The following is a 26,862-nucleotide window of genomic DNA, read 5'->3' on the forward strand; positions in this document are numbered from 1 at the left end:
TACCATATTTCCGGTTCTAATTTACGTTACCAACAAAGTCACTGTCTTAATGCTTTTTGACGATGTGTAAAAACCGTAGATATATGATATTTTAGAACGCAAAATAACTTTGGATTATGAGCCTTTTTGTTAATCACATAGATACAGATAGAGAGATCTATAGAGAAAATAGATCAAGGGCTTACTGTAAAAAAGAAAAAAAAAAAAGATCATGGGCTTTTTTAACAAAAATTTGAAAACATAAAAAAACGAAAAAAAAAAAAAAGTTGTGAGCGTTGGGCGGGTCGCCCCTCATCTAGACAACGTTGTTTTCAACTCTAAGTTCGTTGCGGTGCTGTTGTGGTTGCTGATTATCGTTTTCCACAGAAGAGAGAGAGGTTAAGATCCCCTGGCTTGTCAAATCAGAGTTCTTCTCCCCAACTTCACTCTTGCAAAGTGGGCAACTAGCATTGATCTTGAGCCATTTGTCAACGCACTCTTTGTGGAAGAAATGTGAGCATGGAAGCTCTCTCAACTCTTCGTTATTTGCATACTTCGCTAAGCAAATGCAACAGACCTGCAAACATTGTAAATGTTCAGATACTTGATAGTCTATCTCTGTGTGTGTGTGTGTCTGCATGTACAGTCAAGAGTGTAAGCAAACTCACAGCGTCTTCTCCTGATATCGCACGCTCGTTATCTGTTCCAGCAGCCACAACTCCACCTTCGCTATTACTTGAACCATTGCCATCGCCACTACTTCTGCTTTTCTTCAACTTAAACTTATGAGTCGGCAATGCATTTATCGACTCAGGTGTTGCACCTCGGGGTTGAGTTAAATCTTCTCTGTATCCGAGGATTGAGATTATGCACGGCAAGCAGCAACATATTGTTGTGCAGAGGATGAAGGGCATCGCGTAGCCAATACAGCTAAAGGTAAGAAACACTAAACATAACCTATAACATATAAAAAAAAGAACAAACGGGTTCAGTCTTTGACAATTGCAGCCAGAGGTTCGCGTGTAAATTTTGGAATAACGAAAAGAAACCATACCTGTACAAGTTAGGAGCCTCGGATGCAGATGAATGCCCTCCAAATATCCATACATTACCTACCACAAACCACACCGCAAAGAAGCAATCCAGAGCCATTTTGAAGTATTCCACAATAACTTTAAGTCTGAAAGCCAAAAAATCAAAGACTCAAATCAGTTATGGTCATTCAAAATCCAAATTTTCAGATGAAACAGATCATCTAAGAACATGGAAGCATTAAGATTTTTACCTGGCAGCACTTATGAAGCCATGATATCTACTACGAGAAGAGGTGGTGTTGGTCTGTCGACCATCTCCTTCAGATGTCCTGGATATCGAGAATGCAAATGGTCCTGCTGCAACATTAAGATTAGGACGATGCTGGCCAGAATCCTGTTCAGAAGCCTGATTCGAATGATAATATCTCCAGTACAAAAGCGGGAGTGTGGCAACACAACCACACGCATAACCCACGATCCAAGCGAACAACGGTGCACGAGGATGCTCATGTTTCGACAAAGACAAAACGACAATGGCTGCGATGATCTGACCAACAGTGAGGACTAGTTCAATGGAAATCCATAAGCCAGAATTCAAAGGACTTCTTCTGCGACGGACGCTTCTAGTGTTTGACCGCATAGAAGAAGAAACTGTAGCTGGTTGAGAAACAGGAACCGGTGGAGCAGTTGAAGGTCTCTCCTCCTCATGTTGTAAAGGTTCTGAAACGTTTGAGATTCTATCATGAGACGAGGATGCAATGGCGGCATTTCTTGGAATGTCAATGATGTGCTCATTTCGGCTATCTGATGATCGTTCCATGTATCTAAAAGTATCTGCTTGATTTGTAATACGATGATGTTGCTTCAGAAGAGAAACACCCATCTAGGTTTAGTCCACTTTTGTGCATACCGCACCATGGAACTTCAATCGATGTCCTGCAAAATCATAAAGAAGACAAAAAAAAAATCGATTTTTCATGAAATTGAGAGAGGAGTAAGACTTAAACCCTAAATCACCTAAAACCAACCACGAAAAATCATCAATTCATGTCGGCTTCTGGTGTTGGGCTCATCAAAACCGATCGATTCACATAACCATAAACGCAGCGCGCTCAATTATAATAAATCAAAAGAAACTCACACAGTTTTTTTCCTGGATTTTATCCTAAAAAATTTAGGGCAAGAAAAAACTCAAAAGCAAGATCGAAGATTGCAAAACCTAAGATTTTTGCTAATTACGAAATCGGTAAAACTCGACATGGACGGGTATAAAAATACCAAATTCGCACCTGGAAATGATAGCAGACGAAGAAAAATATAATAGCAATTAGAGAACAAACCTCCTTCAATTGGGTGATAATTTTGCCTATTTCCTCGTGGTCTCAAGGTAAAACTGGAGAGGCCGCGAGAAGAGAAAGCCCCGAAACCAAGACAAGGAATCTAATTAAGAAGAGTCAACTTTTTTCAGCTATCGAAATCCTCCGTTGTTTGATCGTAGTAGTTCTTCAATTCTTCTCTTTTCCGATTTTTTAAGGATTTTTTTTTTTCTGTGCGCTCAGCTATCAACCAAGGAGATAAACAAAAAGAAATAAAATATTTTTCTGGATATAAAATTCGGAGCCAAACAGCAATCACACAAAACAAAAACAAAAAAGGGAAAAAAATATCCAAATATAATAGTATATAATTACAGAATGATGATGATGAATTGATGATGATTCAGATAGAGATGATGCTTTCTTTGGCCTATTCTATATTCTATCTCAACAAGAAAATGTAAAAAGTAATAAATGAGAAAAGATTGCGTTTTGACTTCATCCCTGTTTTTCGGTACGGCGCGTAGTGAGCTGTGATAAGGCCTTTTCGTTATTTCCGGGCTAGAAAATTGGTTTTCTCTCGATCACTCTAATATTCGAACTCGTATAGAAGGTCTTTTTTTTTTTTGTGATAACATTTTTTGGGGTGGACTTATCCATTAAGAGTTTTAAGATGATATAATGTGTATATATCTTCCCAATTTGGCATGATGCCAATCTTCTTCTTCTCTTTCAACTAAAATCGATATTTTAAACCACCCAAACTCTTAAAACCAACCAAGATTTGTAAAAAATTCGTATCTGTGGTTTTCATAACTTAAAGAAAATTCGATAGTCATGTACGAATTGTTGACGACAAAAAAAATAATAATAATGATGTCCACGTTCGTTTCTAGTTGGATGGAGTTAGCTAGATACTATTGGCTAATTCATATTCAGCTTATTGAATTATGACTATGACATATAAATGCTTCTGGTGGTAAAAGATAAGCCGGGGAATGTAATAGAATGGCCATACTTTTATACTTTTTCTGAGCTTTTCCGGGATGTCTTATATGCTAATTTCTAGATTCAGTTACGCATTAATTGGTCTTTATTAATCTACGGTCTGGCATTCTTATCTATTCTCATGTTATTGAAAGAGTTCTCACATCGTCATTTTTGCTTATAAACTCTGCTAGTGGAGGAAATGAGTTAATGCCATTTGATGATGATCGATATACTCTGTCATTTACCTGAAGGTCGTGATATGATAATCTCAAACTGGTTCATTCAAAAGCTTTTCCAGTTTATAACTTTATACATAGTTGAGTCGAGGTTTTTAGGAAGATATACAAACAGAAAACTAATAATATATATGGCTTTTGGGGGCAGCTCTTTTTTAAAAAAATACGAGCTGAACGAATAGAGCCTTACATAGGATTCACTTCTTCCACTGCGGAATCCGCTGAACGACAACCTAAGACCAATGCGATACATGTCAATGAGAAACATCATAAAAAGATTTGCGAAAACTCTTTTGATCCCAACAACTTTGATAAATATGAATCCAGAATACCGAGAAAGGCTTTTTTTTTTAAATAAATGTGAAAACACATGGAAACAATCTAGGGCCTTCTTAAAGTAGGTACCTTTCCTGAGTTTTCTTTGTTCCCTACTATTGTTTGACATGCGAGTCTCCAAGATTCCGGCTTCTGCACAATACCAACAAGGCCCTTCAGATTTAAACAGCGCCCAGGTTCCTGAATTTGCATATATCTAAGATGTTGGAGGAGTGATAAAATAACTAACCTTTTTCAGATACCGGTTTTCTGTATCAGTTCTCTCGTTCAGAAGATCTCTGCCGTCTAGTATCTGCACACACACGGAAGACCAAATAAGCTTTTTTTGCTTGAACATTGCTCATCATAACAGACCAAACAAAAACTCGAAGATGGAACGATTCATTTCTCTACATCATTAAAATCTTCAAATCTGCAGCAGCAGAGAAAACATCATAGAGCCAAAAAGAGAAACAGATAACTGAAATCTAAAGCATCAGAGATGTCTTGGATGGCCGAACATGATATCAAGGTTAAAGGATATGAAGTCACTTGCCTCCACAATGCATGTTCCACAGCTTCCCCCACCTCCACAGTTCATCACTTTGCCCTAAACATATCACAAAATCAGCAAATTACAAATCTTACCTCAGCCTTTAACTAACAACACTCTCTCCTAAGACACAGTGCATGAATATGCAGAGTATTCGATTCGGTGACAGAAATTAGCTCATCCCATTTCATATAATCAAATCAAAACCTCAATGAAATTAGATTGAAAGTTAGAGCAGATTCCTAGCTCAATTTCGCAAAATTTATACTCGATAGAGAAAAAACTCACGTAAGTAGCGTACAGCTCGATTTTGTTCTCCTGCATAATGTTTCTCAGAAGCTTCTCGCCGCTCACAGCTTTCGCTTTATCCGCCGGATACGACCCATCGCTCCCAGGCTTCGGCTGCAATACACACACAACCACCAAAACAAAAAAAAACAAAAAAAAAGCCCTTTTGAGTTTTGAAACGAATTGTATCATAACTCAACGCGAAAATCGCACCGATAGTTACACCGAAGAACTCGAGCTCTATCTCAGGAGGCGTCGCGGCAGAGATCCCCGGCGGAGAGGCTTGAGAAGAAGAGCTACACGAGAAAACGCGAGCCCTCCCACTTCCGGAAACTATTCGATGCCGCTGATTTTTTACATCGGAGAAGTAGAAGCCGAGGTTGAAACCGAGCGACGCCATTTCTTCCTGTTTTAGCTTCCGATCTCCGGCGACGAATTTTGTTCGTATGGAGAAGATTCCTGAAACTAGGGAGGAGTAGAGATAAAACTGCAAAGCGCGAATTATGTGGACTTCATCTTCTACATTTTGTGAGGCTTTTATCTGTTGTTAAACCCATTAACAATAACCCATTAATTAACAATAGCCCATTAAACATCTTCGAGTTTTGGATTATTTTCATTAAACCCAAAAAGTATGAAAAACAAAATATATAAAACACAGATTCATCTACATCTGATGATTCATGTACGAGGGGAGCATCTCATATGCATTGTTCTTGGCCCTGATATTTAAAAAAATAATAATAATAATCCTGAAAATCGAATTTAGATTTTGTGTGAGAGAGATGTGAAGAAATAAAGTGGGAAACAAGAAAGCAGAACAAGTCAAAGACAAAGAGATGACCAAATTTGCTAATAATCACATATACTTGTTTGCCACCTTATAGTCACTTAATCAACATTGGGCATCCACAGTATTTTAATTAGTCTTGGTCTCAGTGTGTGTGTGTGTGTTACTGTTTTGTGACTATGTTTGAGTTAATAAATAAACCACATAATGACATAAACCAAAATCCTAAGTCTATCCTTTTAATTAAATGGAACAAGAAAGCAAACACGTGTTTCCCATACAGAAGACAATTATACTTCTATCAACCCAATAAAAAACCGGCTACTAATTTGATGCTTTCGATAAACAATCTTAAATATATTGAACCGAGGATTATCTTTTAAACGAGTTTTTATTATTACTCAAAATCCACTTAACTTTAAACTCCCTTTTTGATCGTCGTCCTACCGTCGATCATATAGTTTCCATTAATATATTCATCTATTTGTTTTTATTTTTTGGTTTCAAGAAATCTGCAGAGATTAGAAAGGATCAGAGGCGAATCATGAAGTGTGGGATTCGTCATGATGAGTGGTTGTAAAATCGATTTCATCAGAAATAGGTTAATGTCTCTCCTACTCATACTAGAGTATGAAATCAAACACTTAAACCCAAATATCAACAACTCCAATCTCAAAAGCCAAACATATAATATCGAATTTCCTAATAAGATCACTTACAAGAATCTAGGCAGTCAAATGAGCCTAGAACGCATAGACCCATAGCTTCTTCTTCCATACCATTTCCACTATATATTAGACTTTTAAGGAAGAAAAAAAATGTAGTGTTCGGATATCTTAGTCTAAGCGAAATTATGTTGTAGCCTTGTAGGTTTTCTTACTTAACTTACTGTATTTAAAAAGCTTGTTATAAAGACAAGTGAAATGTACGAGAATATATGTAATGTAATAGACTAGTACAGCAAAACTTATTATAAATAACAACTTTACCAACTGAACTACGAACCTAATTTTGTTTTGTTCGTTTGCGGATAGGTTAGTAGTGTGTTGGTTAGATTAGATCAATACACACACCGCACTTTCTCCAAATCAATAAAGTATGTGACTTTAACAGTTTTAACTTTGAAAATTATGAAACTATGATACCTTAATAACAAAAGAAGTGAAGTCTATAACTCCATGATTACACAATCTTACTTATGTTTATTAGGTAAATTTTTAATGTTTGCAAAATATCTGATTCATTATTATATACTATCATGCAAGGGAAACCCAATAAAGGAGCTTCAAGAACAAAAAGACAGCCCTTTTTAGCCTTTTATTTCACACTTACCCAGAAAAATACACTCTCATATCTCTCTCTCTGCCTCGTTGAGTGTGTCCATGAAATAATACAGAGAGAAACTGTAATGGAGGAAGTGGTGGCGAAGTGGCCACACTGACACACTGGTTTATGATGGTGAACCACAACAATGGCGAGCGCTCCACTGATGTTGATTCTCGTCTCCGGCAGAAAGAGCAAGATAAACTCTTGTTCCACGACTTTCTAGGCTCCAAGGCTGCAACTTTACCATCTACCTCCATGGCCGACCATAGGATACCACTAGATAAGGCGGCTAAACCGGCGATGACTTCCGCTTCCTCCGCCGGTGGACGCGGCGGTCTCTCCTCAACCTCCGATCTCGGTTCTTCTCTCTCTCTCTCTCTTGATGCTTTTTGTTGAAGTGTGTGTGCTTCTACTGATGTGGTTTATGATGTTTCCTCTGTACATTTAGGGTTTCTATATACGGAAAGTTCAAAACTTGTTACATAGATTCGATTTGGAGTTTGATTCTTTGATTTTCCTGGTCTGAATTTAATAATCGAGCTTTGATTCACTATGATTTGAAAGTGTGGAGATCATGCGAGTTTCTAAAGCTGGAAACTTTAGTCAATTCATTTCCTGATTAGATCTCCCAAGTAGAAAACGGAACATCTTTGGATTGAAGTTGAGCAAGATGTGCGTGTCCATTGTCATGTTTCTTTTCTTGCCTCACTTTTCGTTTGAAAATTTTATAAACATGAACATTGATGTTGTGTGAGCATGTGGTTAATTGAGTTCTAGTAGCGAAGGTCACTCTCTCTCTCTGTCCAACCATAATGTCTCTGGTGGATTAGTTGGGACAGTGGGATTGAATTTGACTGATGAGTTTGGTGGGTCATAGACATTTGAGACACTGATGAATTGGTCTTCTTCATTACATCTTTTTCTCTCTTTATCTCTCTCCACATGTGATGTTGCTTATCCAGATTTTATCTCTCTCTTTTGATTAGTTGAAAGATACGGCGGCGACGGGAATCATCTTGATGGGATACAAATGTTTGGACCAAGAAGTGAGGTTTCTGGCTCAATCATGAGTAATCGATTTTCAGGAAACAAGAGAAGTAACTCGGATTCACAGTTCACGACTCAAGAGCACCCAGAGACTCTGCACTGGTCCAAGGTATAAGATAAACCACAACCTACATAATTTTCACCATGTTCACAGCTTCATAGACCTCAATTCTGTAATCTGACATTGCCAATAACTAGTTGCTGAGAAACGGACCTGGAAGCCTCTCCATGAATGTGAAACCATTGGCAAACCAGCCTCAACGCGGAGGAGGACAGATCAGTCATTTGCTTCATCACTTGTCTTCAAGCAGGTTCAAGGACGAAAACGTGGGACCATCAGGAATCGCTCAGACAGCTGCAGATGAAGGTTCACGAACAGGGATGAAAGGTCCTGGTGGTATCTTGAGTTCTTTTACAATGCCAAACCCAAGCAAGCTCGAATGTTTTGCTCCTTCAAGGTGAATTAGCTTTTTAGTGCTATGTCTTTAGTCTTTTCATGCTTTGTCATCATGTAATTTCAATACACTCTGTTTGTTGTATATGCAGTACCGGGAATGGGAAAGACTTGTCGTCGAGTACTAAGCAAATGACTATCTTCTACGGTGGTCAAGCTCATGTCTTTGATGATGTTCACCCAAACAAGGTAATCTTCTCTCTGTCACTTAACACTTCGATATTCAAGTTATTTGACAGAAAAGTAGAGAAATTTGTAAGTTCATCATATGAACGTTATTATTTTTTTTGCAGGCGGATGTGATAATGGCTTTAGCAGGATCAAGCGGGGGCTCATGGTCTACGGCTTTGTCTCATAAACCGAAGACAAAGAACAACACAAGCGACGGACCATACAAACTAGGCCAAATGTATGAAGGAGGCAGCTCTAAAGAAACACCGTTTTTGGCCCCGGAGTTTCGTGCAAGGCCGGGTCATCAAGCCACCTCCGGTGCCTGTCACAGGATCTTTACACAACCAGGTGACTACTTGTTTAGAGAAAATCATATTTCAGCAGAGAAAGTTTGGCCACCTTCTTACAAATAAACTGTGGAGTAGAGTAAACAAGACTTATTTTGCATTGTTACTTAACAAAATGAGTAAACGAAATTAAGAGTTGTCAACTGTTCTTGGGTTTCGTCAGCTTTGAATCTTTTAACGGAAATATGATTTGCAGGTAAAGAACATCAAGGAAGTATAATCATAAGGGGACGCGATACCAGAGATCCGATTCACGTATCAGATCCTGAAAAGAAGCCACATGATTAAGTCTGAATATGAGAGATGATGAGTGTGGCTTTTCTTCTAGGTTGTTATTTGTTCGACTTAATAGCCATTTGCATTGTTCTGTGCCTTTCTAGGTTTGTATTCAAACTTCTCGTTCTCAATTATTAGAGTGTAATATTTTCCCATAGCTAATATATAACCAATTGGTCAACCAAACTTGCTGTTCTATGCCTATAAGATTTTCCTATCCTCTTATGTGTAAATCTGAGCATATCATAAGAGAATCGTGTCTAAATAAACTCTGGCTCTACTCTGGCTAGCTGTAACTAAGAAAGGATAGCTTTACATTACCTTATTCAATCCGTTCTTTCGAGTCGGAGGTATTTACAGCAGATATTTGACTCCTCAGACTGTCATTCTTGGTACATTCCTCCTGCAGTTGAAAGATTTAGCACTATATAAGTAGTGGACACTGACTATCAGGAGTCGAAACACTTATCAGTATCACTTATTTCCTCTTTTGTGCTAACCTCGAAGGTTCGTAGTACATTATTGCATTTTCTTTGCTCTGCAGCTGCAGCAGTATACTTTTCTTTTGAAGTATCACAGAATTTCTGCTCTTCTTGAAGCCCATGTTGTACCTTTCCTAACTTCTGCACTTCAAAGATTTTGTTACGACAGCTCATACAGCTAAAATGATGCAAGTTGGTACTAGATTCATGCTTTGTGCCTCAGAAACCTAAATGAATACAACTCAGATTACCTGTTGAATTCCATTCATGACTCCTTCCATTGAATCAATTAGCTTCACACGGCCAGCAGAAGTACCAATTACGTCTTGAAACTACATTCAAGTCATGTGTTAACCCGAAGAAGCATGGTGTAGAGAGCAGTACAAAGGAGATAATGTGATGTGCATGATATCTATATGTATAGTGTAGAGAGCAGTAAAAAGGAGATAATGCTAGACACAAAAATCAACTAAACAATACTTCAAGTATTTACCTGTGAACCTATTGAATTCAATAATGATGTCTCCTTTAGCATCAAATCTTTTATTTCTAAAAGAGCATTGTATGTTCCATAGAGCTTCCTCGTTTGTTGAAGTTTCTCCTGTTTATGGTCAGAAATTGGACATAAATGTTCGTCAATCAATAAGCTAGTATGTTCAATTTCAACCATGAAATAAGTCTGCACAGCAACGAGGCAAATATTAGTTTTGACCATTCGAACCTGAATACAGCCATTCAGCTCTGAGAATCTTCTTTCATATCTGCACGGAATGTAATACTGGACTTCAGTGTGCAACAAATACAGCAAATGTGAAATTAGCCATAGTAAAACATGATGATTCCTAAAAGCTAGAGGCAAAGCAATCTGACTCCTGACATGATATTTACAACATAATTAAAGATAAATGCTAATCAAAACAGAGGGAGTGGGGTGAAATCTGATTCATTGTTGAGATGGAAGAGTTTCAGCACGAAATGGTACACACTAATTCGAAGTGCCACATCCAGGGCATCGTCTTTGAAGTTAACAAGAAGTGGAGGAAAGAAGGCATACTGGAGGAGTTCAGATTGGCATGGCACATCATCAATCTGCCGCTTCAGAGACACTATTTCTCTTAGCGTTGCTGCAAGCTCCTACAGTGAAACGACATGAAAGCAACCATAACCTTCTTTGGAAAACATGGGAAAAACTTTAATCTCAACTCCATGTTACTCCAAACCAATAAATAAAACGGAGGTAATGTCAAGATGCATAGAGACTGTAGATAGCATAGAGAGAGAACCTTCTTTGCTGAAGTCAGATGATCGAGAGAATCAACCAACAAAACATCTAAATCTTCCTCAGGAATCTCACCATCAGACCCCTTTGCGACTCTCTCCTCCAAATCACAAACTGCATCTTCTAAAGCAGAACGCTTAGCATTGCAATTAGACCGGACTTCAGATTCCTGTTTTTCTAGTTCCTGGAAAAACCGACAACTAACTGAGTTCTACCACCACATAGTCGCACTCATAATATAGTAATAAAGACATGAACTTCTGGAAACCTACAACACCTACTTATTACCTTGAGTGATTTCAAAAGAGGAATCAACTCCTGGAGTGAAACACCAACACCTTCAGCTACTATTCTTTCTCGCAACTGCTGCAGCTTATCCTTTACATCACATTTCCTCTGATTCTAATAAATTTTAAAGTAAAAGCTATCAGTGTTTGATCAAGAACACCAGTGTAAAATACAGAAAAATACCTGTTCGTTCACTGTCACACTCAATTCTCTTATGGACACCTTCAGATTTGCCAACATTTCCTCAGGCTGCCCTGAACTACATTTCTCCTTCCCAGAAAGACAAACCTGTGGTTTCAGAGTATATAAGCATTTGTATTATCTATCTAATAGATCGATTTAGAGTATTGAACATTTCCAAACAGACAAATCCGTCAGGAAATTTCCTGCTAACCTCTTCACTGCTATCTTCTTCTTTCCCCATCAATCCAATCACCGTTGATCTCCGAATGAATTCGTTAGAGAGGGAGAAAAGTATCCTCTAAAATCCGTCGATCTTCACGCAGCTTTTTAACGCCAGTCCCTGCCGGAGACTCTTACATCAGCGATTCATAAGAACGGAGAAGATTGCTTCATAGGTGGCGTTTATAACTTTCACGTTTGCGTTTGCGTTTACTTTTTATTTTACTTTTTCAGTTTTTCGTTTTTTCAGTCTAACAAGAAAAAATTATATATTTTGGCATTGCTAATGCTGCATTTGAAAAGCCCATTAGCCCATTAGCATATCTATTCAATTAAATGATAAAAAAATTTATATCTATAAATTAATATAAACTATTTTGTAATATTACAAAATGTGATTAGTAAAAACACAAAATTCATATGCGGATGCGTAAAAATTTAGTACAAATTAATATTCAACTCATACTCTAGCAAACCAAACCAAGCTTATACGAAACCAAACCAGACCGGATTGAAGAGTGAATAGTGAATAATTAAATTAAGCTGAGCCACTAAGATTACAAGAAGAGTATTTCACAATTCCACAAGATCGCAATTACGTCAGAATGATCATACAACAACATTGTTCAACATCTCAAGAAAACTAAATTGAGATCGAAGATCATTGGCCGAGAAAGTACTACGAAGAACACAAGTTAAAAACCCCTCCCCGAGAATAATAATAATACCTAAAACACAACAGACTTGTCTTCTTTTTCTCTCATTAAGATTTCACTTCCACAGCTTCACTAGCTTGTCGTGACTGGCTGATGCAACCAATCCAGTTGCAGTTGAAACAGCCAATGACGCAATTAGCCCTTCGTGAGCCGGCAATGTCATCGTCTTGTTCTCTGACATGTTCCATAGTTCTAAAGACTGCGCCACATAACAGTTTTTTAGGAACACAGCACCAAAGGAGATTGGAAAGTTGGGATTTTTAGATCAAAATGACAAATTTATATAAAGATGTCGAACTTTACCTGGTAACACCCAATTACGAGCAGCGAAGGGTAAGTTGGATGGAAAACACAAGACTGGAATTTGTTGCCATTGCAGCTTAGCTCATGAACACATTCTCCTTCACTACCTGTCCCGAGGGTCCACACTTTTACCATATCTTCACTAACCGATGCCAAGAAGTCACCAGAAGGATCCCAGCAAACAGAGTTTATCGAATTAGCATGGCCCTGTAAAGAGTAATCAGTAAACGTTCGTCTTTTAGTTGCTCTCTTAGTAGTACATATATCGACTAAGAAACGTTTCAACACCAGACCTGCAAAGAGTGTCTACAAGCTTGTGTTTCGACATCTAGTACAGATACAACATTTGCTGATGAAGCTGCGAGATACTTTCCAACACGTGGTTGGAACCTCATCTGAGTGCTACCACCCTGTGAAAAGACAAAAGTGAAATTAATAGGTATCGATTTGCTAGCTAAGGCAACTAAATAATGTTGAACTATCGGCTTTGAAAAGACAAAAAAATCTACCTTGTACACTCTTGTGCAACTTCCATTGTTGATGCTCCAGTACCTTATTTCGCCATCATTGTCACAGGAACATATGAGATCATCCTTGTTGGGATGGAAGTCAAGTGACGTAACCATAGAAGAATGTCCCATGAAAGTACGTAGGGAGTAACCTTTCTGCAAAGTAGATTCACAAACTCTTAAGAGATCACAACACCTGAATGAACCAACATATTTCATGTAAAGATAAAACAACATAGTGAAACCAATCAGCCTTCACTTTACATTATCAGCATCCCAAACCCTGACAGTTTTGTCAAATGAAGAAGTTGCGACGCGAGGCAGGCTCGGACTAAAACGGACATCTGTTATCATAGCCGTGTGCTCCTCAAGGGTGGTCTTCGGCTTCATAGTGTCTGTGTAAAATAGTACAGCCTGCAAAATGCACCAAGCCAAGAGACTCTTGAGTCTCCGAACGCCATAAGATCTAATAATGATGATTTCCGCCTTACCTTTTTGTCATGTCCGGCACTAGCAAGCATTTTTCCATCCGATGAGAAGTGGCAACAGGTAACTTTGCTTGTGCTCGCACGTACTGAATTCACTTCAGTAAACGTGAAACCTGGTGCAGAGGCATCATTGTAGTGATTGAGAAATACTGTTGGATTAAAGAAGAAAACTTCACGGTGTTAATGTTAAATTAGGTTGAGTGGGGCTTAAACACACACCTTTACTAACATCCATACACCGCCCAACGGCGTCCCGTTGATCACCATCTTCATGTGATAAAAAAGACTCAACGTTGTCGTCAAGTGACCCATCTTCCACAAATCGATCCATATCAGCCTGCAAAATAGCCAATAATTGATGCTACTAATATATATTGATTACAAAAACTTCTGTGCAATCCAATTAACAGTTTGAAGAAACCCACCAACTGATTTGACGGAGATGTAAGAGTCCCAGTTCCGTCACTACCAAAGATAATCATTGCTTTGGAGGAACCACCACTATGAGGCAGATTAGGCATAGAAATCACATCTCCAGGAGTATGGGTTGAAGGTGTAGAAGGCGCTGAGCTTGGCGATGGTCCTGCAGTGTTAGCCGTTCCTGTACTATTAGCTGGCCCAGAAGACGAAACCGGTTGCTTTCTTTTTCTCCCACTCTGATTCTTCAATACCTTCAATCGAATGCAAAAACTTTTTAGGAATCGACCTCAGGCTCACAAGAAACTAAACATGAACTAGGAAAATAAACAGGAATTTAAGAACAGACCTGTTCATTTCCTCTATAAGAATTTGACATGCTACCATCCATCGTCATACTACCACCTCCTCCCAATTTATCTTGTTGATGAATGTTGTGATTTGAACTCTGTGATTGCTGATTTGAAAGGGCGTGCTGATTAAGAGGCTGTGGTTGTGGTAAATTTCCACCACCTTGCTGTTGATGCTGCTGCTGCTGCAACAGAGCCATCTTTAACTACAAAGCATACGCAATTGTTAACGCAGACGTCCTAGCCTTTGAAAATGAGCAGATACTGCTCTATATTCTTCAAATTGTATCAAACGATACTGTAAGAGTTTATTCAAAGTTGCAAACTTTGTAAGATATATAAGTCACCCACTTAAGATTTGTCACGAGAAGAGAAGGCAAACCTTTAGTAGCATGTCGGTGTCCCCACGAGGCAAAAGAGGGCCACCAGGTTGTAATGACGATCCAACATTAGGTAACACATCCCCGACAGAAGTGCCAAGGCCATCCTTTCCGAGGCTCATGCTCCGGTTGTTCAGTAGCATTTTCAGTCTTCTGTTCTCTTCACTGACGGATTGTGAATTTAGATTCTGTTGAGCCAGCATGAGCTGCTGCTGATGTTGCGGAGTCAACATGTTGAGTTGGTGAAAAGACTGAGGAGACTGCATAAATGGTTTCTGCTGCTGAAGAAGACCAGAACGAAGCTGATCAAATCCCTAAACCAGGAAAGAAGGCAGCAGTCAAAAAGGAAATTCATTTGAAATAAAAGCGTGAGCCTCCAGAGAAAAATGCATGGAGAAAAGCTTACGGTGAGTGGCCACCCTTTAAGTGTAAGGTTGTTGCCTTGATTTGAACCTGAACAGGAAACCAGTAAGCACTAATCATAATCAAGTTTTGGGGGAAAATTCTTACGAGCCGAAAGTACCCTTACTACAATTGACACGCTTAACCTACTAAAATGATATCCTTGTTGGGATCTAAAAAATATAGCAAACCTACCAGGAATTCCAATCAACGACCCTTCTGGAACAGCAGTTCTGGGAGTGAGCACCGGATTGATCTCACTTTTTATATCCTAAGCACAAATAAGCCCATCAGGTATTAACTAACAGTAAAGCTCTACAAGGGACTAGACACAATCTAGAATCAATATCACATACCACTGCAGACCCAGAGAGTTGCTGATTTCGAGCTTGGACCTGTGGAGACATACCACCACTTGTACCATGTAACACTTGCCTGAGATTCACCAGCAAATGGCGTTAGGATAAGAGAGATGGAATGCTTTTTCATTGCAATATTCATTTCATACTAGGTGAGGTAACAAGGAATATAAGTGGAATCAATGAAGGTAGAAATATGAGAGCAGTACCCTGCAGACTGTCCGGAAGCAGCAGCAGATTTCAGCATCGATGCATGATTTGGATCCAACAGTTGCCCAACATTGTCCCCAAATCGCTATAGCCAACAGAAATTCGAGTTATAAAATTTGATGAAACTAAGGTGTGGCAAAACACATGCCTAGCCTAAACTAACCTTCATAGCAGCCTCATCTAAGGAATCCCTCTGAGTAGGCATTTTGACCCTCTCCTCATATGCCTTATTTGCTAAGGCACTCCCAGACCCAGGATTTTGCCTCATAACCGGGTCGCTGTTATTACCAACAAGTCCATTTGCTGATCCATTTGCAAGGTGGGACCCATCTCTCCTCTGTGGCTGCTGCTGTGGTGTTGGCTGCTGTTGGTGTTGAGGCGCTGGTTGCTGCTGCTGCTGTTGCTGTTGAGAAGGTTGTTGGTTTTGATGTTGTTGTTGTTGTTGTTGTTGTTGCTGCTGCTGCTGATGATGATGTTGTTGCTGCTGCTGTTGTTGTTGCTGCTGCTGTGCACGTTGCAACAAAAGTTGTTGCATTTGTATTTGCTGTTGTTGCTGCTGCTGTGAAACTTGTGGGTGTTGAGATTGCTGCAACTGCTGTTCTCGCGCTTTAATCATCTGTGTCTGTAAAAAAAATAACACACACAAAATTTTAAATCCTGTAAACTTCTAAAATCTTCTCTTCAAACACAATGTAAAGAGAGAACATAGTTCAACCGTAAGCAATCGAGCTGCTAACCAACTCCATATCACTAGCTAAAGGGTATATCGCAGCGTTGCACAGATATAGAATCACTAGTGGTATGAGTAAACAAAGAAAGAGACCTCGATGTAAGATGCAGCAACCTCGGAATGCTTCTCATTGGTCCTAGCAATAAATATATCCCAGAAGACAGACCACCACTCAAACAAAAATCCGCCAGGTGCGTCGATAGCTACAAAACAATGCAAGAAGAATGCGAAGTTCATTAGAAAGAACAACAGAAGTGCAGATTGAAGGATATTCATTAAAATCATAGCAAGAAAAGGGTCAACAAATTCTTACCGACTGGATCCGATGAAACTTTTCCTTCAGCTTGGAAAGCCTGAGCTGTAGCTTTCAAATCTCTTTTAACCAGATAATCGTGGATATATACATCCAACCTGTTCCATCAATGTAAACAACACCCGCAAATAAGACATTAAGATCGGCAACATTTGAAATCTCAGCAAAGGGTACTCCCCCAAAGAGTAGCATAACATCAAGCTTAAAGAAACAAACCATCCACTTTACAGCAGAAACACAATAATTGTAGTGGTAGAATCAGGAAACTTTCATGATGGAACTTTTTAAAGTCACACTTGCATACCAAAAAGAAGAGTAAATTTGGGACAGTAAGACTTCAAAACCTGATGACACAAGAGTCAGCCAGAATTGGATAAACCAAAATATCCAGAAATTCTCAAGCCCCTTGAAAGTGACTGACAACACAAAGAACTAAACTTTGGCAAAAACATGCAAATCTTACCAAACTAAAAGTCCCCACAACCACAAAATCTAGCAAGAATGCTTTCTGGGAATAGAAACTAGAAAATCCTCAAAGTAACACAGCCCCTAACGGTAAAACAAGCAAGAAAGTCATGGGAGAAAGCTAAACAAATGTGACAAGTTAAAAAGTGAACAATAAGCTAAGCTAGAAAGAACCCAGATCACCCCCACAGCAAAAAAAAAAGGCTTTTGAAAATTAAGGACTCTAAGAAAAGTGTAGAGGAACAGAAACCCTAGAATCAAAACAGTAGCTGGAGAGGAAGAAACAATGCATTATATAATCCGAACCCTAGAAACAAACAAGCAAAACCTAAAAATCAATTCCAAAAACACCCAGAATCAACAACCCAACCCAAAATTAACCACTCAAGTAGCAAGCAGCACAATATAAGTGAGGAAAATCAAAAGCCATCAGAAAGAAAAAAGAACTCACATTTTATCAGCTTCCCAGTTGGTCTGAGACATCTCTTTTGTTCATCGACAAAAACTAACCCCACAGACAGTTGTTTAGAATGTCAGATTCCCATGTAATAAACTAACAATGATATCTTAAACATAAGAACGCTTCGCATCCCTCTGAGAAAATTATTGGACAGCAGAAACAAAAACAAAAATGAAATCAATGATTTTCCCCTTTTCGCCTCCCCACCTAATTTTCTCCAGAGACTGACGAGATTAGTACTTGGAATAAATAAAGCCAACCAAAATCAAATTAGAGAAGTAAGCGAAGAAGGAGAGAGAGAGAGGGATGATACAAGTTTTAGAGAGAGGAAGTTCAAGAGAAGGACGAAAGCATCTCTATCTCTGTAAAAAAAAAAAGCAATAGCTCAGCTCTGATTATAGCAACTAGCGAAATATAATTAATAATATATTTATTACTGTAATTAATTGATGAAAAAGAAAAAGGGCAGAATTGTTTTTTACTTGAGAGAAAAAAAAAAAGTCAGATTATCGCAGATATAGATGCAGCTGTTAAGATCTCAGACCGATTTCTGTGAATTTCGTTTTTTTCTTGTATGAGAAAACGTGTTTTTCGTTATTATTTAATTAATTTTATTTTAGCTCTTCAGAAATAAAATCTTGACCGAAATATAATAGATTTTTTTTTATTGAACAAAAGCAGTTTCTATGTCAGTTGTTTTGGGTGGACGGAATTGCAGAAGATATATACGAAGGTAGCTTTATTACTTGGAAATTCCTAAAAGACCCTCATTGAGTTGTAAAATTTACGTGACGTAGCACGCCTTTGTCAAAGTACTTTTGCTTTTAATGACAAAAATAACCTTTTATAATCAATAATTTTGACGTAAATATCTTTTCAATTTTACGTTTTTTTCTCTCTTTCAGTTTGTCTCATTCGGTGTAGATCTTATGGCATTTTAACTCAAATTCATGTAAATTAATAACAAATCGAGAAGAATATAATGCGTTTATCTTCTAAACATTTGTGATCAACTATTTTTCAAAATCAACACATACACTTTTTTATTAGTGTAAATATACTCTTATAATATAGAGTGAAAAAACTATAGAAGCGTAGTAACTTTTACATAGAATGAAACCTAAGTTTCTTACCTTAACATAGATAAAATTGATACTCTTCTAAAAATGTATACACGTTTTCATGGTATTTGTTCGTGAATTCCGTTGATTTTGGTTCCTGGCCTTTATCTATTTCGGTTTGTAATCTCAGTTGATTTCAATCTCTCCCAAACATTTTTATTACAAAATAACTTCTTTTAAGGCTTAACAGGAAAAAGAAAGCTTATTAAAGGTAGATTCTTGAGTATAAGTCCTTTTAGGCTACTTTTAAAAACAATTGTGGCTTTCTAAAGATTCATAGAAAAAAACAGAGTAATTAAGAGTTCTTGAACGCAAAATAAGTTCCCAGTTAAAATATTAACTGCTTCGGTATATTATAGTTAATGCGAGGATGCTTTTACTAATCCAAGAGGACCAAGACTTAAAAGATTATTAATATTAAAGTTAATGCGACTATGCGAGTCCTTCTTGTCTTCTTGAACTTGAAGTATTATCACTTTCACTAAAAACAAATGACGTACAATAATCAATTCAGCATTTATAACGCATATTACTACAGCGACTTTGACTATGACGACGAAGATTGAATTATGGTGTTATGGGTAAGTCCATGTATTGACAAAAAAAAGGGGTAAGTCCATGTAAAAAAACAAATTTATTTTAGGGAACAATTTTTTTTTTTTTGTCAACATATTTTTAGGGAACAATTAAACTCATCTTTCAAAATACTTTTATTTTAGGCCCAACATTAACTCTCAGGTCCAGAAGACCAATGCATTATTTTTCTTATTCTAGTTTTGCTAGTTAGTTTAGTTGTGAAATTTAGACAAGAATGAAGACGGAAAAGTCAAAGGCTCACGTGAACCTAAGCCAACAGACTCACAGAAGGAAAATGGGCCATAGAAAAAATCAAGCCCAATATGTGGATTTCTATGGATATTTTAATTATGACGAGGTTTCCATGGAAGTTGAAGGAGACGAAAAAAAATGACAGAAATTATAGAATATGTTAATTTATAGAATTATGTTTTACTAGATAACCAGATCATGATGTTTTTTTTCGCTATATTCTTCATCTTCAATGTGCTGATCACAACTCCAAAAATATCGTTTTGGTTGTAGACAAGATGCCTGAACTATCCCAATCGTATCTCAGTTCTTTCTCTTAGTCTTACTTACCCCTTGCTGTCTCTCCACTGTGATCTACAATATCAAGCACAAGTCGTTCAATTTTTAATAGTTGCAATAAAAATGCATATGGTATAGACTTATAGTCAAAATTAAGTGAATAATAATTGAAACACTTAAAATTTAATTTGGAGTATTATTGGCCATTAGAATAATAATTGAAACACTTATATGCAACACTTAAAAAGACACAAATTTTTAATTCGGAGTATTATTGGCCATTAGAATTGGGGTATGGACTATGGACCATATGGTGGAAGATACTACGAAATTAAAATGGTCATAGCAATCTAAGAGTAAACTTGGACGCAGGATGCAGAATCAGCAGAGGACACGACATGTCTATTCTAATGAAAGCTTTGCTTTTGTCATCATATGTACATATAAATACAAATTTCAAATTTCGACTCGCACGTTTTCTCAAGTTTCACATATATGGCTACATATGATACGTGGGTAAGAGAAGTGCATTTGTTTCTTTGCATGGCAAATCCCCATGCATTTTTGTTTTGTTTTTGAGTTTGGTTTTATACGATGCATCTTATGTTTGCAGCGAGTTGATTAGTACAAGTGCATGCCAACTTAAGAGTGAAATAAGGAAGGTACGGCTCATCGGATCATGCGTGTTTATCTCGATCCTAATTCCCCCTCGTGGTCCATACCTTAATCTTACATCACTATTATATGAATCCTTGTAAATTCTACAACATTATATTGTTTACGTATATATACATTTGAAATTTAAATAATGCTAAAACAGAATTGGGAATTATACTCTTCCACTCTCTTATTTCCTTGTCGATGTCCTCTACTTCTTACCAATAGAAATTCAGTCATTAGTCGATGGAGATGTATGAACGTTTTGAAAAACGCCAAACGAAAAAACAAAAATGAAATCAAGTGTACGTGACTCATTGGTCTTTTATGATGACATACTTACGAATTTCAAATGAAATAATGGGTAAAATTTTTAGAGACACGGAATCAACTGAAAGAGGAATGAATTATCTAAGGAGTTATTGTGCTATTTAAGTTTTTGTGCTATTTAAGTTAATATCTAATACTAATATCAAAAAGCAAGAACCATGTGTTTAATTAAGTTAATATCTAATACTAATTAAACAAATTTGCTGGAAAACAATATTCTAATACTGAATATATAATATATATTTTATTGATGTTGATAAGTGTATTTTGTTAATTAGTGTGCAAACATAGATAGTTAAAATATTAATTCTTGTTCCTTGACATCTTATAATTGTATTTGTTATTTCTAACTCAGACTTATTACTAACAACCTTTTAAAAAAACAAAATTAGCAGCCTCTCGTACACGTGCAAAAATGGAAAAAGACAGTTTTGATATTTTCCTATTAAAGATGATGTTAAAAATACGATTATATCAAATAAATAACGTTTTAGTACTTAGTATAGCATTAAAGATTGAGACCAATTTAAAAAAAAAAAAAGCGATTCGTATCATTTGGTCATACAAAACAAGGAAAAGTTAACTTAGCTAGAAATTAAACCAAATGTGTTGTTATATTGAACGACTGGAGTATTTTTGGACTGAAAATTTTTTTGGATATTTCTTTAAACAAACAAAAAAATATTTACTCTTATTTGGACGATTGGAGTATTAAACCGAAGGAAGTAGCGAGGGAATTAAAAGAGCGGTGACACACTTAACATGCAAAGAGAAATGTCAAATCCATCATGAAAATTGACAGTGCCTGCAAAATGGTCAGTAGGATAAAGCCCCTAACCATATGATATTATATATATATATATAAGATTTATATAAATGCACAAAATATAATAAAATAAAAAGTGACGTAAGTGTCTGAGCATAGTTAACGTAAGGTGTGCATGGATGCGTGTCATAACGTTTCTCGAATTCAATGCCCTATAATAGCGTTGAATTTTTGTATTATTTTCTTGGTTATTGACTCATATCTCGATTTCATTTTGGTAAAGGATTTGACTCATATTCGCTTATACTTTTATATTTTTAAATTAGTATTTAGGTAAGTGTGGTTAATAAAATATCGCCACCAATCTATGATATAAAGGTACTAAGTATTTTATAGATTGGTGGCCAGTGTCCTATTTTCTAGTATTTTATAAGAAAACAAGTTTTAAAGTTTCTTTATGTTTTTGTGCTATTTAAGTAACATAACGATACATACTTATTTCTTGAGGTATGATAAGACCATATTCAATGATAATAACTCTAAAAAGGGTGCTTAAATATTATTTAATTATTAAATTTAAAATCATCTTCATTTTATAACATATGTCTGCTAGTATCTGTTAAGCATCGCTGCTTACAACTCTTATTTAAGCATCAATGCTCAAATTATTCTATTTTTATGATTTAATTTTTTTAAAAAATTATCTAAGCACTCTTCCTAAACATTTGCATTGAACATGCTCTAAGGAAGTATTATGACATCTCCTTCGGAAATTATTTGATGATTGGTTTCCTAAGATTAAATGTTATCTTGTTAATTTATTGAAACGGAATACAATTGCTATGGGGCTATCAGCTATGGGGTATAATGTTAATTCGTGAATTCTGCTAGTTAAAGAAGTTAGTTAATTCCAATATACTTTATCAAGTAGATAGGTTCAATCAAACCTTTTTTTACCAGATATAATTGTATTTTTCCTTTTTTTACATACATGTTCAGTAATTCATCTAGATATATGTTTCCGCAAAGTCATGAATACTCTAATAACGAAGAAAGTTAATTTAGGCCGAGTATGTAAATTTTATAGACGTAAACGGTAAACCAAACATAAGTCATTACTCCATTAATTAATGCATGATCCATTCAGATGCGAATGCAATGACGATTTGCTTGAGTCACCTGTGAATGAAGTTGTATCTTTTGGGTAAAATTGCTAAAACGAAACCCTATAAAAAGAGATATCACTTAATAGCAAAGCATATGTATGAGTCTCTCATGGCGGCAGAGAAAGAGAGAGAGTGAGAGAGAGAGAGAGAGAGAGAGTGATGGATCAATTTCGTAGAAAGAGATCGTCCATGCGGTGGTATCAGAAGAGTGTCAGCTCTCTCTCGATTCTCATTTCAGTGACAAATCAGTGCCCCACTTTCCTCCTTCCCTCTTCCCTTACGTCTGCATCTCTCTTTAGATATACACACTTCATTACATATCTATTTGTCTCTCTTACGTAAATGTGACACATTTCAATATACGAGTTTTTTTTTTTTTTTAATTCAGATTATAAATCGATTTTAACCGTTTTTCACATTAGGTACCATTTACCAACTACGAATTTCATTTGGCCTTACTACATTGTCGACTCGACGTCGTGTAATCAATTAATATAATGTGTTTTAAGAAAAATAGTCAAGCAATGTACATATTCTGTTATATAAATAATCGATTTTAAAAGTGTACATGAAATGACGGTGGCATAAGAACTCAACTAGATTTAGATTTGCTAATTGCTATTGGCTTATTGTAGCTTTTAGATGTTTTTGAATGTGACTAACAAGTAACAATCCCATTTGATTACTATCCGAAGATCTTGAGAACAATATCTCTTCGAAAGGTCTATTAATTGAAAGATCAGTTCAACGATTTGGAATACCGACCTCATGTCGTGATTAATTAAAGTAAAGAGTGTACAATGAGGACAAGAGTATAAATAAATTTAAAACTATCGTTTTTGAGAAAAAAAAAGTATAGACTTGTAGTCTTCCTTCGACAGTGTTTCGATGATTATGACTGGCTAATGGACGTACATATGGAATAGCATAAAATAAAGTTCCCTAATTGTATCATTTCATGGTAACATTTTTAAAATTAATAAGAGTGCTTATGAACAATAGATATGGGATGTGAGAAGGAAAAGCATTATTATTTAATCTGACTAATCACATCTATACAAGTTTATTTCTTCAATTTACAACATGCAAAATTAGGTGGTAATGAAAAAAGAAAACAAATTAGGATTTAGAGATGAGGACGAAATGAGAACTGCACATATTCTTCTTGGTGGGACCCTTGATTTCGTCTTTCCACTGGTCAGCTATTTCGCCAGCGATCTTAACGGCGTCAGACGCCGTTCCAAGGAGTCCTCTCCTCGTAAACCCAACCGTGTACAATCCTTTCCCTCCTCTCCAGCCGTTTGGAAACGGCGTTTTCGGCATCCCTTCCTTTGTAAAACATTCACTTCCCTAATATTTTTTATAGAAAAAATGGAGGCATTGTTCAATTGTTTGTTTAATTAAAATATATTAGATGAGAGGGGAATTGAAGATGTGAAGCTACCTGAAGCCAAGTAGGCACGTTGCTTTTGTAACCAGTGGCAAATATGATAGAGTCAAAGTCCTTTTCTTGACCATCCATAAACTTTGCTCCATCTTTTGTGATTTCCTTTACACCTTCCATTATCTTCATTATTTTACAACAATAAAAACACAAATATTAATTAGGTATGTGTATATATTATCATGTCATGTATTTAAATATAGACAAATAGTATTTTGTTAAGCTCTGGACTAGAAAAAGAAACAGATGCAATATTACGAAACAGATAAAACGATTGGCGCGGACTCGAAAACAAGGTTTATGGAATCATGACTACGTAAAAATGATCCACGGAAGCATAAATAGAAGATAGTACCCAAAAAAACAAAAATCAACTTTTGCCGTCATAAAAAAATAAGAGAAATTTTTTTAAAGTACAAGATCGAAGGAAGAAGAAAACTTTTTTGTTTTCAACAAACAAGCTAATCTTTTAAACATATTCTTTTGTAGTTTCCACATTAACACGGTTCTTTCAGAAAGTTGTCTAAATACAATATTATTTCGTGGGTAGTGCAGAGTTATAATTAAATTCATAGCTAAAAGGTGACTGCTCAATTGCTCAGGCCACGAAAACTGTCACTAAATTAATGTAAAAGAAAAAAATATATAGAAAAAGAAAGTCTTAATTCCATAAATTATATAGAAAAAGATATAGGCTAAACACACCTGAATCTTGCCACATCTGATGAGAGACATAGCTCCCACATCCAGAACCGGGCTTTTTCCGGTGACATTTTTAAGCTCTAGCGGACCGGTTTTGGGTCTACGGAGACCTAACTGGTCGGTATTTCCAAACGAAAGGTTAGCCATTAGTAACAAGAACTTATCAACAAGCCTCAATGGTAAACATTTGAGAAGTGTCATCCCAACTCCAAATGTTGATAGCCCAAATATCTCCCTTGGTAACACATGAACCTACATGAAATAATTATAATAATTAAATTCATATACAAAAAAAAAGATGGAGAAATAATTAGAGAAAATCAAAAAACAAATAATAAATATGTTTTGATCACTTACGGTATTTCGGACAACAAGATGAGGAGAAGCGTCATGTCGAACAAGATCCAAGCTAATTTCCATGCCGGAATTTCCACATCCGACGACTAAAACTTTCTGTTGCCGGAAGTCTTCACCGCTTTTATACTCACTCGCGTGAACGATTTTTCCGCCGGAAAACTTGACTATCCCCGGAATCTCCGGGACGTAGGCATCGGCGTTCTCACCGGTCGCTACGATAAGCCATTTGGAGAGAAACTCTGTCTTGTTCAGAGTCTTTACTCTCCATAACCCTGAGGAGGAATCGAAAGCCGCGTGTTGGACATTCTCGTTGAACCTCGGGACGATGCGAAAATGTGAAGCGTAGGACTCAAGGTAATCCAAGAACTCGTTTTTAGAAGGGTATTTTGGGAAATTTTCAGGGAAGTCCAAGAGGGGTAATCTGCAAAAGTGTTTTGGGAGATGGAGTTTGAGCCGGTCGTAGGTTTTGGATTTCCATAGAGATGCTATTGAATCGGAACGTTCTAGAATCAAAGAAGGGACTCCACGGCTCGAGAGACATGCTGATGTGGCAAGACCGGAAGGACCGGCTCCTATGATTATGGGACCGTGTACAAGGATGATCTGTTTGGTCTGGTGGTCGGTTTGGTGGTGAGGATGCGACTCCATTGTTGATTTGAGAGGTTAGAGAATGATGTTTGGAGAGTGGAGAGACTAAAAAGAGTGAGATATGTTTTACTTTTGGAGAAATGTTCTTTTGTGTGAAGGAAAGAATTGGAATTTATAGAGTGGAGGGGAGTCTCATTTGGGGTTTTTTGTGGGACCTTGTAAGATTCTCTATGACGTTTTCTTTACATGTTGCAAACATACTACATAGTACATTTTTTTTTGTTATATTCAAATTGAAAAACTAAAGGTAATAATATTCTTACTCTCTTAGGCATTATGAATATTATTGACGGAAATTAATTAAGCTCACGATAAGCAGAGCTAAATTTGGCAATTTACATAACAAGTAATACTGCATATCCATTAAAGAATTAAATGATTTACGAGTCCACCGCGACCATCATTGTTCGACGATATGAAGCCTAATTAGATGTTTTTATATAGTTAGTGACAGAGACTTTAATAATTCTTAATTGTTCAGACGTTTAACATTTTTGTTTTTGCTACATAGATGTCACACACCGGAATCGCATTGTGATTTAAAAAAATAAATAAAAAGTGTGCAAGTAATACACCACTTAACTACCAAAATGTTGGCATTCGATATTAATTTAAATAATGAGAATTGAAACATATAACAAATTATTCTATTAGAAACTACAATATTGTGTACTAAAATTTTATAAATAAATTAATTTGTGTCCTGACATCTCTTTTAATATTCAAAGATTGATAGTATGATAGTATCCACATTTATTTATACAATATCTTCATGACAATGAGTCAATAATAATAATTTAATAGATCCAAGAGTTTTTTGTTTCTTTTCAAAATAGCATAAATACTTATCCGATTATCAAAGTTTATCAAGTAAAATCGTTTTTCTTAT

At 36.6% G+C, this 26,862-nt stretch overlaps 6 protein-coding genes across 7 annotated transcripts; 1 reads left to right on the forward strand and 5 right to left on the reverse strand.

The window, feature by feature from the left end:
* Positions 1-89: 89 nt before the first annotated feature.
* Positions 90-2,764, reverse strand: LOC18029665 (E3 ubiquitin-protein ligase At1g63170). The gene is made up of 5 exons (XM_006412388.2): positions 2,354-2,764; positions 1,265-1,949; positions 1,034-1,159; positions 648-936; positions 90-556 (listed from the first exon to the last, which is right to left on the reverse strand). The coding sequence occupies exons 2-5, from the start codon at positions 1,894-1,896 to the stop codon at positions 296-298; spliced, it is 1,308 nt and encodes a 435-aa protein (XP_006412451.1). The 5' UTR covers positions 1,897-1,949; positions 2,354-2,764; the 3' UTR covers positions 90-295.
* Positions 2,765-3,579: 815 nt separating this feature from the next.
* Positions 3,580-5,214, reverse strand: LOC18029666 (photosynthetic NDH subunit of subcomplex B 3, chloroplastic). The gene is made up of 6 exons (XM_006412391.2): positions 4,935-5,214; positions 4,712-4,825; positions 4,427-4,480; positions 4,121-4,183; positions 3,961-4,023; positions 3,580-3,788 (listed from the first exon to the last, which is right to left on the reverse strand). The coding sequence occupies exons 1-6, from the start codon at positions 5,109-5,111 to the stop codon at positions 3,753-3,755; spliced, it is 507 nt and encodes a 168-aa protein (XP_006412454.1). The 5' UTR covers positions 5,112-5,214; the 3' UTR covers positions 3,580-3,752.
* Positions 5,215-6,821: 1,607 nt separating this feature from the next.
* On the forward strand, positions 6,822-9,339 carry LOC18029667 (protein TIFY 8). The gene is made up of 6 exons (XM_006412392.2): positions 6,822-7,185; positions 7,814-7,983; positions 8,073-8,332; positions 8,421-8,517; positions 8,622-8,847; positions 9,043-9,339. Exons 1-6 carry the CDS (start codon positions 6,954-6,956, stop codon positions 9,132-9,134), a joined length of 1,077 nt encoding a protein of 358 aa, XP_006412455.1. The 5' UTR covers positions 6,822-6,953; the 3' UTR covers positions 9,135-9,339.
* Positions 8,879-11,749, reverse strand: LOC18029668 (coiled-coil domain-containing protein 93). The gene is made up of 11 exons (XM_006412393.2): positions 11,566-11,749; positions 11,355-11,459; positions 11,172-11,285; positions 10,888-11,067; positions 10,659-10,738; positions 10,326-10,365; positions 10,098-10,205; positions 9,856-9,936; positions 9,623-9,745; positions 9,444-9,525; positions 8,879-9,111 (listed from the first exon to the last, which is right to left on the reverse strand). Exons 1-10 carry the CDS (start codon positions 11,593-11,595, stop codon positions 9,445-9,447), a joined length of 942 nt encoding a protein of 313 aa, XP_006412456.1. The 5' UTR covers positions 11,596-11,749; the 3' UTR covers positions 8,879-9,111; position 9,444.
* Positions 11,750-12,084: 335 nt separating this feature from the next.
* On the reverse strand, positions 12,085-18,047 carry LOC18029669 (transcriptional corepressor LEUNIG). The gene is made up of 18 exons (XM_006412394.2): positions 17,667-18,047; positions 16,751-16,848; positions 16,531-16,640; positions 15,871-16,329; positions 15,707-15,792; positions 15,495-15,573; positions 15,334-15,409; positions 15,143-15,189; positions 14,739-15,050; positions 14,356-14,562; positions 14,015-14,260; positions 13,809-13,926; positions 13,593-13,702; positions 13,366-13,515; positions 13,102-13,257; positions 12,886-13,002; positions 12,593-12,799; positions 12,085-12,488 (listed from the first exon to the last, which is right to left on the reverse strand). The coding sequence occupies exons 1-18, from the start codon at positions 17,696-17,698 to the stop codon at positions 12,345-12,347; spliced, it is 2,754 nt and encodes a 917-aa protein (XP_006412457.1). The 5' UTR covers positions 17,699-18,047; the 3' UTR covers positions 12,085-12,344.
* A 5,894-nt stretch (positions 18,048-23,941) lies between these two features.
* On the reverse strand, positions 23,942-25,988 carry LOC18029670 (probable indole-3-pyruvate monooxygenase YUCCA1). Of its 2 annotated transcripts, XM_024149920.1 has the most exons (5): positions 25,326-25,973; positions 24,968-25,220; positions 24,854-24,855; positions 24,267-24,389; positions 23,942-24,172 (listed from the first exon to the last, which is right to left on the reverse strand). In XM_024149920.1, the coding sequence occupies exons 1-5, from the start codon at positions 25,971-25,973 to the stop codon at positions 23,942-23,944; spliced, it is 1,257 nt and encodes a 418-aa protein (XP_024005688.1). The 2 variants fall into 2 exon arrangements, with proteins under 2 accessions (XP_024005688.1, XP_006412458.1); XM_006412395.2 differs by lacking the exon at positions 24,854-24,855 and having other exon boundaries at positions 24,972-25,220; positions 25,326-25,988.
* Positions 25,989-26,862: the final 874 nt, after the last annotated feature.

The sequence above is a fragment of the Eutrema salsugineum genome, unplaced genomic scaffold (assembly GCF_000478725.1).
Source record: "Eutrema salsugineum unplaced genomic scaffold, Eutsalg1_0 scaffold_1, whole genome shotgun sequence".
NCBI lineage: Eukaryota > Viridiplantae > Streptophyta > Magnoliopsida > Brassicales > Brassicaceae > Eutrema > Eutrema salsugineum.

Coding starts and splice junctions, on each gene's coding strand:
- LOC18029665 (XM_006412388.2), bottom strand. CDS start 1,896: ATGGGTGTTTCTCTTCTGAAGCAACATCATCGTATTACAAATCAAGCA. Junction 937..1,033: donor GAGGCTCCTAACTTGTACAG/GTATGGTTTCTT, acceptor TATATGTTATAG/GTTATGTTTAGTGTTTCTTA. Junction 557..647: donor CGATATCAGGAGAAGACGCT/GTGAGTTTGCTT, acceptor CAATGTTTGCAG/GTCTGTTGCATTTGCTTAGC.
- LOC18029666 (XM_006412391.2), bottom strand. CDS start 5,111: ATGGCGTCGCTCGGTTTCAACCTCGGCTTCTACTTCTCCGATGTAAAA. Junction 4,826..4,934: donor TAGAGCTCGAGTTCTTCGGT/GTAACTATCGGT, acceptor TGTGTATTGCAG/CCGAAGCCTGGGAGCGATGG. Junction 4,024..4,120: donor AAAACCGGTATCTGAAAAAG/GTTAGTTATTTT, acceptor GGTATTGTGCAG/AAGCCGGAATCTTGGAGACT.
- LOC18029667 (XM_006412392.2), top strand. CDS start 6,954: ATGATGGTGAACCACAACAATGGCGAGCGCTCCACTGATGTTGATTCT. Junction 8,333..8,420: donor GAATGTTTTGCTCCTTCAAG/GTGAATTAGCTT, acceptor TTGTATATGCAG/TACCGGGAATGGGAAAGACT. Junction 8,518..8,621: donor ATGATGTTCACCCAAACAAG/GTAATCTTCTCT, acceptor TTTTTTTTGCAG/GCGGATGTGATAATGGCTTT.
- LOC18029668 (XM_006412393.2), bottom strand. CDS start 11,595: ATGGGGAAAGAAGAAGATAGCAGTGAAGAG. Junction 10,739..10,887: donor ATCTGACTTCAGCAAAGAAG/GTTCTCTCTCTA, acceptor GTTTCACTGTAG/GAGCTTGCAGCAACGCTAAG. Junction 10,206..10,325: donor AGCTGAATGGCTGTATTCAG/GTTCGAATGGTC, acceptor GACCATAAACAG/GAGAAACTTCAACAAACGAG.
- LOC18029669 (XM_006412394.2), bottom strand. CDS start 17,698: ATGTCTCAGACCAACTGGGAAGCTGATAAAAT. Junction 15,793..15,870: donor TAGATGAGGCTGCTATGAAG/GTTAGTTTAGGC, acceptor TGTTGGCTATAG/CGATTTGGGGACAATGTTGG. Junction 15,051..15,142: donor TTAAAGGGTGGCCACTCACC/GTAAGCTTTTCT, acceptor TTCCTGGTTTAG/GGATTTGATCAGCTTCGTTC.
- LOC18029670 (XM_024149920.1), bottom strand. CDS start 25,973: ATGGAGTCGCATCCTCACCACCAAACCGACCACCAGACCAAACAGATC. Junction 25,221..25,325: donor ATCTTGTTGTCCGAAATACC/GTAAGTGATCAA, acceptor TATTTCATGTAG/GTTCATGTGTTACCAAGGGA. Junction 24,173..24,266: donor ACGTGCCTACTTGGCTTCAG/GTAGCTTCACAT, acceptor AAAAAATATTAG/GGAAGTGAATGTTTTACAAA.